Source organism: Oncorhynchus gorbuscha, linkage group LG03, assembly GCF_021184085.1.
Source record: "Oncorhynchus gorbuscha isolate QuinsamMale2020 ecotype Even-year linkage group LG03, OgorEven_v1.0, whole genome shotgun sequence".
NCBI classification, from domain to species: Eukaryota; Metazoa; Chordata; class Actinopteri; order Salmoniformes; family Salmonidae; genus Oncorhynchus; species Oncorhynchus gorbuscha.
The window spans coordinates 6,288,889-6,302,934 of NC_060175.1; the positions used below are offsets into that span (position 1 = coordinate 6,288,889).

The 14,046-nt window shown below is 47.0% G+C and overlaps 1 protein-coding gene across 1 annotated transcript in view; it reads right to left on the reverse strand.

Annotated features, from left to right (window-relative positions):
• The window catches only part of vgll4b (vestigial-like family member 4b), a 140,675-nt gene extending 129,760 nt beyond the window's left edge, over positions 1–10,915 (reverse strand). Inside the window, exons 1-2 of the mRNA XM_046338812.1 lie at positions 10,643–10,915; positions 6,571–6,648 (exon numbers count right to left, since the gene is read on the reverse strand). Coding sequence (XP_046194768.1) covers positions 6,571–6,634 — 64 coding nt within the window. The 5' untranslated portion in view covers positions 6,635–6,648; positions 10,643–10,915. The remainder of the gene's footprint in view (positions 1–6,570; positions 6,649–10,642) is intronic.
• Between the last annotated feature and the right edge of the window lie 3,131 nt (positions 10,916–14,046).

Here is a 14,046-nt window from a genome sequence, read left to right on the forward strand (position 1 = left end):
GCTCTGGGTCTGTGCTACTGAGGTCTATTGTGGAAACAGGTCATCTGTATTGTGTTGGGACAAAGAGACCACGCACAACCACAACACAGTGGCATCATCAGCCCAGGGAGAACAAAAGCCCAGCAGGGGACATGGGGAGAAGGTCAGAGGAGCTCTCACTATGTTCCCATGAGTCTGCATCTCAAATGGCACCCTATTCCCTATATAGTGCACTACTTTAGACCAGGACCCTGCTGTCCATCTTTCTCCCTTCCTTTATGTCTATTTCAGTGGTTAGACCGTTGGGTTGTAACCGAAAGGTTCCTGGATTGAATCCCCGAGCTGACAAGGTAAAAATATGTCTTTCTGCCCTTGGGCAAGGCAGTTAACCCACTGTTCCCCGGTAAGGCTGACAGTTAACCCACTGTTCCCCGGTAAGGCTGACAGTTAACCCACTGTTCCCCGGTAAGGCTGACAGTTAACCCACTGTTCCCCGGTAAGGCTGACAGTTAACCCACTGTTCCCCGGTAAGGCTGACAGTTAACCCACTGTTCCCCGGTAAGGCTGACAGTTAACCCACTGTTCCCCGGTAAGGCTGACAGTTAACCCACTGTTCCCCGATAAAAGACAGTTAACCCACTGTTCCCCGATAAAAGACAGTTAACCCACTGTTCCCCGATAAAAGACAGTTAACCCACTGTTCCCCGATAAAAGACAGTTAACCCACTGTTCCCCGATAAAAGACAGTTAACCCACTGTTCCCCGATAAAAGACAGTTAACCCACTGTTCCCCGATAAAAGACAGTTAACCCACTGTTCCCCGATAAAAGACAGTTAACCCACTGTTCCCCGATAAGACACAGTTAACCCACTGTTCCCCGATAAGACACAGTTAACCCACTGTTCCCCGATAAGACACAGTTAACCCACTGTTCCCCGATAAGACACAGTTAACCCACTGTTCCCCGATAAGACACAGTTAACCCACTGTTCCCCGATAAGACACAGTTAACCCACTGTTCCCCGATAAGACAGTTAACCCACTGTTCCCCGATAAGACAGTTAACCCACTGTTCCCCGATAAGACAGTTAACCCACTGTTCCCCGATAAGACAGTTAACCCACTGTTCCCCGATAAGACAGTTAACCCACTGTTCCCCGGTAAGGCTGACAGTTAACCCACTGTTCCCCGGTAAGGCTGACAGTTAACCCACTGTTCCCCGGTAAGGCTGACAGTTAACCCACTGTTCCCCGGTAAGGCTGACAGTTAACCCACTGTTCCCGGTAAGGCTGACAGTTAACCCACTGTTCCCGGTAAGGCTGACAGTTAACCCACTGTTCCCCGGTAAGGCTGACAGTTAACCCACTGTTCCCGGTAAGGCTGACAGTTAACCCACTGTTCCCGGTAAGGCTGACAGTTAACCCACTGTTCCCGGTAAGGCTGACAGTTAACCCACTGTTCCCGGTAAGGCTGACAGTTAACCCACTGTTCCCGGTAAGGCTGACAGTTAACCCACTGTTCCCGGTAAGGCTGACAGTTAACCCACTGTTCCCCGGTAAGGCTGACAGTTAACCCACTGTTCCCGGTAAGGCTGACAGTTAACCCACTGTTCCCGGTAAGGCTGACAGTTAACCCACTGTTCCCGGTAAGGCTGACAGTTAACCCACTGTTCCCCGGTAAGGCTGACAGTTAACCCACTGTTCCCCGGTAAGGCTGACAGTTAACCCACTGTTCCCGGTAAGGCTGACAGTTAACCCACTGTTCCCCGGTAAGGCTGACAGTTAACCCACTGTTCCCCGGTAAGGCTGACAGTTAACCCACTGTTCCCCGGTAAGGCTGACAGTTAACCCACTGTTCCCCGGTAAGGCTGACAGTTAACCCACTGTTCCCCGGTAAGGCTGACAGTTAACCCACTGTTCCCCGGTAAGGCTGATAGTTAACCCACTGTTCCCCGGTAAGGCTGACAGTTAACCCAGTGTTCCATGGACCAGTCACTCTACACTAGGGCTGCAAACTCTTGGTATTCTCTCAACCAGCTTCATGAGGTAGTCACCTGGAATTATTATCCCAACAGTCTTGAAGGAGTTCCCACATATGCTGAGCACTTGTTGGCGGCTTTTCCTTCACTCTGCGGTCCAACTCATCCCAAACCATCTCAATTGGGTTGAGGTCGGGTGACTGTGGAGGACAGGTCATCTGATGCAGCACTCTATCACTCTTCTTATTGGTCAAATAGCCCTGAAACAGACTGGAGCCACGAGTGTGCAAAGCTGTCAAGGCAAAGGGTGGCAACTTGGAAGAATCTCAAATATATATTTTAACACTTTTTTGGTTACTACATGATTCCATATGTGTTATTTCCTAGTTTTGATGTCTTCACTATTATTCTACAATAGCCAGACCGCCTGCCTGTCCGCACCCCTAGCTCTAGCCAGACCGCCTGCCTGTCCGCACCCCTAGCTCTAGCCAGACCGCCTGCCTGTCCGCACCCCTAGCTCTAGCCAGACCGCCTGCCTGTCCGCACCCCTCCGCACCCTGCCTGTCCGCTCTAGCCTAGACCGCCTGCCTGTCCGCACCCCTAGCTCTAGCCAGACCGCCTGCCTGTCCGCACCCCTAGCTCTAGCCAGACCGCCTGCCTGTCCGCACCCCTAGCTCTAGCCAGACCGCCTGCCTGTCCGCACCCCTAGCTCTAGCCAGACCGCCTGCCTGTCCGCACCCCTAGCTCTAGCCAGACCGCCTGCCTGTCCGCACCCCTAGCTCTAGCCAGACCGCCTGCCTGTCCGCACCCCTAGCTCTAGCCAGACCGCCTGCCTGTCCGCACCCCTAGCTCTAGCCAGACCGCCTGCCTGTCCGCACCCCTAGCTCTAGCCAGACCGCCTGCCTGTCCGCACCCCTAGCTCTAGCCAGACCGCCTGCCTGTCCGCACCCCTAGCTCTAGCCAGACCGCCTGCCTGTCCGCACCCCTAGCTCTAGCCAGACCGCCTGCCTGTCCGCACCCCTAGCTCTAGCCAGACCGACTGCCTGTCCGCACCCCTAGCTCTAGCCAGACCGACTGTCTGTCCGCACTCCTAGCTCTAGCCAGACCGACTGCCTGTCCGCACCCCTAGCTCTAGCCAGACCGACTGTCTGTCTGTACTCCTAGCTCTAGCCAGACCGACTGTCTGTCTGTACTCCTAGCTCTAGCCAGACCGACTGTCTGTCTGTACTCCTAGCTCTAGCCAGACTGACTGTCTGTCTGTACTCCTAGCTCTAGCCAGACTGACTGTCTGTCTGTACTCCTAGCTCTAGCCAGACTGACTGACTGTCTGTCTGTACTCCTAGCTCTAGCCAGACTGACTGACTGACTGTCTGTGACTGTCTGTACTCCTAGCTCTAGCCAGACTGACTGACTGTCTGTCTGTACTCCTAGCTCTAGCCAGACTGACTGACTGTCTGTCTGTACTCCTAGCTCTAGCCAGACTGACTGACTGTCTGTCTGTACTCCTAGCTCTAGCCAGACTGACTGACTGTCTGTCTGTACTCCTAGCTCTAGCCAGACTGACTGAGTGTCTGTCTGTACTCCTAGCTCTAGCCAGACTGACTGACTGTCTGTCTGTACTCCTAGCTCTACCCAGACTGACTGACTGTCTGTCTGTACTCCTAGCTCTAGCCAGACTGACTGACTGTCTGTCTGTACTCCTAGCTCTAGCCAGACTGACTGACTGTCTGTCTGTACTCCTAGCTCTAGCCAGACTGACTGACTGTCTGTCTGTACTCCTAGCTCTAGCCAGACTGACTGACTGTCTGTCTGTACTCCTAGCTCTAGCCAGACTGACTGACTGTCTGTCTGTACTCCTAGCTCTAGCCAGACTGACTGACTGTCTGTCTGTACTCCTAGCTCTAGCCAGCCTGCAGGCCTGCTGAGAAGGATTTGCTGCTGTTTAATCTAGGAAGGAATTTTTCAGCCAGTATTGAAGTATGATTATGTGTTGATACAGCCATGAGGAGTGACTAAGGCCTCGGGCTTGGGTAGGACTGGGGAAGGGCTTTCACAATACCAGAACTTTGACTTTGATACCAGGTTTAGTACCACAATACTTGATATCAAAATGATACCACAGTCAGAAAACCAAAAGCGCATTAGACAAAGTCACAGAAGGGACATTTTTTGTTGTTGTATGAATGAAACAATTAATTAATAAATTATATTTGACTTTGGTAAAAAAAAATATATTACTAAACAACGACATCAAGGTGTGTGAGGGGGGCTAGGTTGTAGATAGATTGTAGCTTCCACAGTACTGTGTGTGTGTGTGTGTGTGTGTGTGTGTGTGTGTGTGTGTGTGTGTGTGTGTGTGTGTGTGTGTGTGTGTGTGTGTGTGTGTGTGTGTGTGTGTGTGTGTGTGTGTGTGTGTGTGTGTGTGTGTGTGTGTGTAGCCTAGTGGTTAGAGTGTAGGGGCGGCAGGGTAGCCTAGTGGATAGAGTGTAGGGGCGGCAGGGTAGCCTAGTGGATAGAGTGTAGGGGCGGCAGGGTAGCCTAGTGGTTAGAGTGTAGAGGAGGCAGGGTAGCCTAGTGGTTAGAGTGTAGGGGTGGTAGGGTAGTCTAGTGGTTAGAGTGTAGGGGCGGCAGGGTAGCCTAGTGGATAGAGTGTAGAGGCGGCAGGGTAGCCTGGTTAGTGGAGGGTAGCCTAGTGGTTAGAGTGTAGAGGCGGCAGGGTAGCCTAGTGGTTAGAGTGTAGAGGCGGCAGGGTAGCCTAGTGGTTAGAGTGTAGAGGCGGCAGGGTAGCCTAGTGGTTAGAGTGTAGAGGTGGCAGGGTAGCCTAGTGGTTAGAGTGTAGAGGAGGCAGGTAGCCTAGTGGTTAGAGTGTAGAGGAGGCAGGTAGCCTAGTGGTTAGAGTGTAGAGGAGGCAGGTAGCCTAGTGGTTAGAGTGTAGAGGAGGCAGGTAGCCTAGTGGTTAGAGTGTAGAGGAGGCAGGTTGCCTAGTGGTTAGAGTGTAGAGGAGGCAGGTTGCCTAGTGGTTAGAGTGTAGAGGAGGCAGGGTAGCCTAGTGGTTAGAGTGTAGAGGAGGCAGGTAGCCTAGTGGTTAGAGTGTAGAGGAGGCAGGTAGCCTAGTGGTTAGAGTGTAGAGGAGGCAGGTAGCCTAGTGGTTAGAGTGTAGAGGAGGCAGGTAGCCTAGTGGTTAGAGTGTAGAGGAGGCAGGTAGCCTAGTGGTTAGAGTGTAGAGGAGGCAGGTTGCCTAGTGGTTAGAGTGTAGAGGAGGCAGGTTGCCTAGTGGTTAGAGTGTAGAGGAGGCAGGGTAGCCTAGTGGTTAGAGTGTAGAGGAGGCAGGGTAGCCTAGTGGTTAGAGTGTAGAGGAGGCAGGGTAGCCTAGTGGTTAGAGTGTAGAGGCGGCAGGTAGCCTAGTGGTTAGAGTGTAGGGGCGGCAGGTAGCCTAGTGGTTAGAGTGTAGGGGCGGCAGGGTAGCCTAGTGGTTAGAGTGTAGGGGCGGCAGGGTAGTCTAGTGGTTAGAGTGTAGAGGAGGCAGGGTAGCCTAGTGGTTAGAGTGTAGGGGTGGTAGGGTAGTCTAGTGGTTAGAGTGTAGAGGTGGCAGGGTAGCCTAGTGGTTAGAGTGTAGGGGCGGCAGGGTAGCCTAGTGGTTAGAGTGTAGGGGCGGCAGGGTAGCCTAGTGGTTAGAGTGTTGGACTAGTAACCGAAAGGTTACAAGTTCAAATCCCCGAGCTGACAAGGTAAAAATCTGTCGTTCTGCCTCTGAACAAGACAATTAACCCACTGTTCCTAGGCAGAATGTGTTCTTAACTGACTCGCCCAGTTAAATAAAGGTCAAATTTAAAAAATAAGCCCAAACCAGATGGGATGGCGTATCACTGCAGAATGTTTTTGTAGCCATGCTGGTTAAGTGTGCCTTGCATTCTAAATAAATCACCAGGAAAGCACCATCACACCTCCTCCTCCATGCTTCACGGTGGGAACCACACATGCAGAGATCATCCGTTCACCTACTCTGCGTCTCACAAAAACATGGTGGTTGGAACCAAAAGTCTCAAATTTGGACTCATCAGACCAAAGGACAGATTTCCACCGGTCTAGAAGACCAGAGTGGTGCCCTCACCACTGTGTGAATCAGGCCTTCATGGTCAGCAACAGTGATTGAAAACCTTGTGAAGACCTACAGAAAACGTTTGACCTCTGTCATTGCCAACAAAGGGTATATAACAAAGAATTGAGATAAACTTTTGTTATTGACCAAATACTTATTTTCCACCATAATTTGCAAATTAATTAATTAAAATTCCTACAATGTGGTATTCTGGATATTTTTTATTTTATTTTGTCTGTCATAGTTGAAGTGTACCTATGATGAAAATTACAGGCCTCCCTCATCTTTTTAAGTGGGAGAACTTGCACAATTGGTGGCTGACTAAATACTTTTTGCCCCACTGTATATCAGACACCATTATCTGACCATAAACAGTAGCTTAGAGGCTCAAGTGTATCAGACACCATTATGTGACCAGAGACAGTAGCTTAGAGGCTCAAGTATATCAGACACCAAAGCCCGACGGCACACACACACAGTTCTTCCCAGATACTGTATTAGGAGCAAACTTACGTTTCTCATCATCCTCGTGCACTAACGACGCAGCTCTAGACAGAACATCCAATGGAGTTTCCATTCTTCACAACAAACCTGAAAAGAAAGATTTAGATTTAAAATAACTGTAATCTTTATGGATTATGACGAAAATGGACTGCATGCGTACTATAGCGTTTCACGTATAACCATGTGTTATTACTGGGCTAGAACGTGGCTCCAAGCAGGATGCATTATTTACTAGCGTCTCGTGTTAAATAGCTCCAGTGGGAGGCTCATCCTACGCAAAAGATAAAAAGTGATCCTGTATAAATAAAACTATACTAAATATAGGTCACAGTAGTCTCAACAGCACCCTCTAGGGTTAGCACCATGGTATAGCCGGTGTTCAGGAATTTCACATTCTCCTCTGACTGCGAAGCCTCCAATGCAATAATATAGAGGCTTGTGGTTCTAGCTGCCATAGACTTGCACAGTAATGGACTTCTCCCTTAGTACTGCACATGTATGATTTAGGAGCGTGCTTAACTTAAACGTGATACACACTTTTTGCCTGCTGGCTGGCTGGCTGGCTGGCTACGCACTACCACCAGAAAAATAGGGAAGGCTGACCATTATTTAATTTTTTCAAGAATTCAATTAAAATCAGAGACAGAACATATTAAAAGTCAATACATTTTGAAAATGTAAAAAAAAAAGAGAAAAATTATTAGCTAGTTAGCTACCGAGCTACAGTAGGCCGCTTTGCTAGCTAGCGAGCTAGCTAACTTTACATACGGTTTAGCTAAGTTAATTAAATATAATCAGCTAGCTCATTTCCAGCTGTCAGATAGAGTTCCAGTCCATAGCATGGAAAACTTTGAGGAAGCAGAGATAACAGAATTATAAATTATATTTTAATTTGAGTAAAATGAAGCCTATTTTTTTATTTTTTTCCTCATACAGGGAAATGATGGAGTGAGATCTCAATGAACGTCCCAAACCTGAGACTAAGGGAATATCCTGTTTCCCATGGATTAGGTGTACCTATGTTAGCAACAAAATATAAAGTTAAACATCACACACAATGTATAAACCTATTACAATTGGAGCAGGCCAACCCTGCAGGACATCTGCTGGGTGCAGGGTTATGTTTCAGCCCAGCAATGACACACCTGATTCAACTTATCCAATCTAATGAGTTGATAGTTATGTGTTATTGCTGGTCTGGAATAGAAATCTGCTCCCCAAGTCGATCAGGGAACAGTGGAGCAACGTTGGCCACCGCTGGTTTTGGAGTTTTTAGTAATAATAACATCCTACTTGTTACTACTCAAGTATCGTTTACGCTAAGATGTTCAATCTTTACATACGAGTTAGCTCACGTACATTTTGGAGTGTACCGCTAACTAAGCTAGCTGTTTAACATCCGTTACACTAGCTCACATACATTTTGGAGTGTACCGCTAACTAAGCTAGCTGTTTCACATCCGTTACACTAGCTCACATACATTTTGGAGTGTACCGCTAACTAAGCTAGCTGTTTCACATCCGTTACACCAGTTAGCTCACGTACATTTTGGAGTGTACCGCTAACTAAGCTAGCTGTTTCACATCCGTTACACTAGCTCACATACATTTTGGAGTGTACCGCTAACTAAGCTAGCTGTTTCACATCCGTTACACCAGTTAGCTCACGTACATTTTGGAGTGAGGAAATGTTGATACTTTTCAGTGAAGTGTTTACACTCGTTTTAAAATTGTTAAACTATTATTCAAAATTAACTAGTGTCTAATGTTGATTAAATTACATATCAAAATCCTGCAATAAATAAGAGAATGTGATCATTTTATGTGTTGGCGGTTTAGTCTAACTGCACATCTTTATCAGTACAATCCTGCCCTGAGTGGAAGTGTTGAGCTCTTCTCCAACACAATACATCCATGGGGTGGTTAGAGTGTAGAGGTGGCAGGGTAGCCTAGTGGTTAGAGTGTAGAGGTGGCAGGGTAGCCTAGTGGTTAGAGTGTAGAGGTGGCAGGTAGCCTAGTGGTTAGAGTGTAGAGGCGGCAGGGTAGCCTAGTGGTTAGAGTGTAGGGGCGGCAGGGTAGCCTAGTGGTTAGAGTGTAGAGGCGGCAGGGTAGCCTAGTGGTTAGAGTGTAGAGGTGGCAGGGTAGCCTAGTGGTTAGAGTGTAGAGGCGGCAGGGTAGCCTAGTGGTTAGAGTGTAGGGGCGGCAGGGTAGCCTAGTGGTTAGAGTGTAGGGGCGGCAGGGTAGCCTAGTGGTTAGAGTGTAGAGGCGGCAGGGTAGCCTAGTGGTTAGAGTGTAGAGGCGGCAGGGTAGCCTAGTGGTTAGAGTGTAGGGGCGGCAGGGTAGCCTAGTGGTTAGAGTGTAGAGGCGGCAGGGTAGCCTAGTGGTTAGAGTGTAGAGGTGGCAGGGTAGCCTAGTGGTTAGAGTGTAGAGGTGGCAGGGTAGCCTAGTGGTTAGAGTGTAGAGGTGGCAGGGTAGCCTAGTGGTTAGAGTGTAGAGGTGGCAGGTAGCCTAGTGGTTAGAGTGTAGAGGTGGCAGGGTAGCCTAGTGGTTAGAGTGTAGAGGTGGCAAGGTAGCCTAGTGGTTAGAGTGTAGAGGAGGCAGGTAGCCTAGTGGTTAGAGTGTAGAGGAGGCAGGTAGCCTAGTGGTTAGAGTGTAGAGGTGGCAGGGTAGCCTAGTGGTTAGAGTGTAGAGGTGGCAGGTAGCCTAGTGGTTAGAGTGTAGAGGAGGCAGGTAGCCTAGTGGTTAGAGTGTAGTGGTTAGCCTAGTGGTTAGAGTGTAGAGGCGGGGGTAGCCTAGTGGTTAGAGTGTAGGGGTGGCAGGGTAGCCTAGTGGTTAGAGTGTAGAGGCGGCAGGGTAGCCTAGTGGTTAGAGTGTAGAGGTGGCAGGGTAGCCTAGTGGTTAGAGTGTAGAGGTGGCAGGGTAGCCTAGTGGTTAGAGTGTAGAGGTGGCAGGGTAGCCTAGTGGTTAGAGTGTAGAGGTGGCAGGTAGCCTAGTGGTTAGAGTGTAGAGGTGGCAGGGTAGCCTAGTGGTTAGAGTGTAGAGGTGGCAAGGTAGCCTAGTGGTTAGAGTGTAGAGGAGGCAGGTAGCCTAGTGGTTAGAGTGTAGAGGCGGCAGGGTTAGCCTAGTGGTTAGAGTGTAGAGGTGGCAGGGTAGCCTAGTGGTTAGAGTGTAGAGGCAGCAGGGTAGCCTAGTGGTTAGAGTGTAGAGGCGGCAGGGTAGCCTAGTGGTTAGAGTGTAGAGGCAGCAGGGTAGCCTAGTGGTTAGAGCGTTGGACCAGTTACCGGAAGGTTGCAAGTTCAAATCCCTGAGCTGACAAGGTACAAATCTGTCATTCTAAATAAGAATTTGTTCTTAACTGACTTGCCTAGTTAAATAAAGGTTAAAACATAAATAAAATTAGCCTATCCTGCACACTGCTACTACATAGTTGAATATTTTCCTATAAAATGCCTTTATTAAATGTTTTGTCATAGACGTTTTTTTTCAAACAAACATTTTTCCTCGTCTGATGTCCGTGCCTATACCGTGAGTCTCCGGTCCTCCTAATGGTGTTCGAGTCACCAGCCTCCACTGTAGCACGCACTACTCCCGTCGTCTTCTCTCGCTTCCCACACTCAACATTCCTCACCATTCCGAAGATACCTTTCCTGCCTTCGTTTTTTCCCCCTTCTTCGGGAAAACCACTTTGATATAGTCTACACTATCGGACATTACTCTCATGACATTTTCAACGTTACAACTTTTATCCTGTTTCCCATGTATCTAGGAATAGTTAACACAGGAGGGTACATAAACCATGTACAACTTATTATGGTACATGTTCTTCCAAATTAGAACGTTATTTAGCCTACGTATACTAATAATGGTACTCATCGTCTCCCAAGCATTAAATCATTAGTCACACTTACATTTTGCCTTGGGGAAACACACCCCCCCCCTCCTCCTCCTCCTCCTCCTCTACTTTCAGTTGTAAAACAATGTCATTCATGAATTGTCACGCAACAAGCATGCACTGCAGCTTACTAAAGTGTCTCAGCATCGAACTAGTATTATAGTAGGCTGGTCGTGACATGGTACATACCACCTTCCTTAGAGCGCCACTTTGGGATCTTCGGAGTTATATTCGCGCCGATAATAACGCGAACAATCCTGGCTCCGTTTGAATCCACAGAGGGGGGGGGGGGGAAGGAGCAACGGACCAATTTAATTGTTTTGTGTCCGAGGTGAGAGGGAAAAACAATGGCTATGCGGTCCGACAAACAACTTAGGAACTTCGTTGTAAACGAAAAGGGGGAAGAATGTTTGGAATGATAGAATTCTCTTCCTAGCAGGTGGTGAAAGTGGAGAGCGCTCATTGGTCGAGCTCCGCGAAATAATATCGGCATAAATTATGATAATGACATTGCGTCACATCCGTTGCAGGTACAAGACAAGGAAATAATTGCAAATAAACGTTCCCGATGGACGAACGAAGAGGTGGGAGGGAAGATGGCGGAAGTGGATGCGGAGTTCGAATCGAGTAGCGCGTCGAGTAATAATTGGTGAAGACGAATGTTCTGAATGGACAACAAAGTAATATCGAAAACTGGAACAAAACGGAAATTGTCTGAAATTGGAGTGAAGGAAACGTGTGTTGTGAATGATAATTAATCGCTTCTTGTTGGGATGCGTGTGGAAACCTTTTTGAGGTGAAGATACTCGCTGGTTGAATGGAGGAAAAATAAGAATGTCAGTCCTGTTATTTTTTATATATATATATATAAAGAGCAAATACTTACGTGAAGCTTGGTTATGTAAGTTACGCTGTAAGAGCTTTCATCCCCAAACCATTGCAGTGTAAGAATTGTAAAGGATTTGACAATGTTTTCAAGTGTGTGTGTGTGTGTGTGTGTGTGTGTGCGCGCAGACGAACTGAGTACACTGAAGGAACGGTGTGTAGAAGGACGACAGTGTTGTAATTGTGGTGGGGGATCATGATACTGAGTTCCTGGAGTGCCCTTGTAAGGGGGAAGGAGATTGAGGTCAATCGAATGAGATGAAAAATAATCGAGAAAACAAGTGATGGTGCTGGACACACCACAGCCTGTAGTAAATGTTTGCTGCCACACAAAAAAAATGCCCTGTGTGTTAAGGATTATTGCCACAGTTAATCTGTACAGCACAAGACTCAAATAGGTCTTGTGGCTGATATTATTGTGGCTGAGGCAGAATAGTTTTTGCCACGTATGGATTTTATATTTTAAGACTTGTGTAGAGGATTGCTAATTCTTATGTAGGTGACATTACTGCTATTGCATTGTTATAACTGAGACAACACATAACGTATTTTCATAGTAAAACAGGTTGGGCCCCATACAGGATACTCCTAGCCACAGGTGCTGGCCGGGAGTTCGGCCATAACTCCTCTGAAGATAGGGACGCACACACATACAATACACACTAACTGCCGAGGACACACAGATAAGACATACACCCACACATTGGGAAGAAGAGACACAGCCTTGACTTGCAGACAAACTAGCACACACACATAATCTCCCTCCCAGCCGAACATTGTGTGACTGAAGATAGCGCACACACCAGATCCCCTTTTCAGCTGAACATGATGTGACGACCAAGAACAGGCATGGCAGGACTCTACGATGAAGGACAGACAACAGAGCCAATGCCGGACGACTACACCCCAGCCTGATCCAATCCGAAGATCCGATCTCCTAGAAATCAACCTACTTTCTGTTGTGTATATGATGCTTGTACTCACTGTTAGTGGTGCCTTTTCTGCTAGTCTCTGATGAGCTAACAGAGGAGCCCGTATATACGTGTACCAGATATCTTTACTCTGAATAAACCTGTCGCTTGTCATACAATCTACCACCTTGTCTGAATCGATCCTTAACCGGCTCATCCTTCTACATAACCTTTTATCAACACCACCTATGACTTCCCACATGGCAGATTCTTGTCATTAGCTCTTCGACCGTTCAGAAACACAACACACTGCATTCTGCCCCATTGTTTTCAGTGTCAGCTAACCCGTCTATCATGTGGGAAACCGTTTGAGTTAAGTGCAGTGGGGGGGTGGAGAGACAGTGATACTGAGAACCAAGGTGATCATTTGACATTTTACAAAGATATGAGTGACAGTTTCTTTCATTCTCTTTTTAAGTGCACTAAAAAGTAACTTAACACCCTACATCATTGTGGGTGACACAAAATGTGCCGAGATGTTATCCAAGGGGAGTATTCAGTCTGCCAAACAACATTTTAGATTGGTGAGAGTTTCTATTCGTCAAATTCAGATAGGTGCTTCCTGGTGCCGGATTTTCCCATTTTGGTTTCAATTATTTTGTTTTGACATGAAATGCATTGTGGGTTGACACAGAATAAAACAATAAGTTCCATGATGGTATTGACTGTCCATTACTGCTCATCACATATTACAAGTAATGTGAATAAATTATGGCTATGGTATTTCTGCTGTTTTAGGTCTATATGATAACTTTAATATTTGAATTCCAAGTCATCTCATCTCTATAGAGCTGCTGTCTGACAAAAAAAAAAACTATTTTTGTAGTTCATACTTTTATGACTGCTGAATACCAACGATCAATCACAGGTAGAAATACCTGGCAAAGCAGCTATCACGTGTTCGTCTGTCTCTCCCATGTCTGCACCACACAGACCAGACAAGTAGGCGTGCAATGGATTCTGGTACACTGAAGAAAAATATACAACGCAACATATAAGATGTTGGTCCCATGTTTCTTGAGCTGAAAGTAAAATATCCCTGAGATGCACAAAAAGCCTATTTCTTTCAAATTTTGTGCACAAATTTGTTTGTGAGCAAGATAATCCATCCACCTGACAGATGTGGCATATCAACTGATTAAACACCATGATCATTACACAGGTGCACCTTGTGCTGGGAGACAAAAAAAGAAAAGGGCCACTTTAAAAATGTGCAGTTTAGTCACAACACAATGCCACAGATGTCAAGTTGAGGGAACGTGCTGATTGCAAGAATGTTCACCGGAGCTGTTGTCATAGAATTGAATGTTCACCGGAGCTGTTGTCATAGAATTGAATGTTCATTTGTCTCACCATAAGCCGCCTCCAACCAAAATTTCAGTTAAAAATCGATCAGCACTCCCGGTTTTGTTCTGTTTGACGGAACGTCTGTAACTAAAAAAAAGTTTGGTTTGGCAGAATGAATACACCCCAGGTAATGGCCGATTTAAAAACGGTCAACAGACCCTATAGACATGTAGATTAAAACGGTCAACAGACCCTATAGACATGTAGATTAAAACGGTCAACAGACCCTATAGACATGTAGATTAAAACGGTCAACAGACCCTATAGACATGTAGATTAAGACAGGGAAATGGGGCTTCAATTTTTTTTTTAAAGGACCTCTTTGTGTAACTGGGTTATATTCAGTTAGGTGAAACATTCACAACGCTGCAGGTAAAAAATTATAACAAT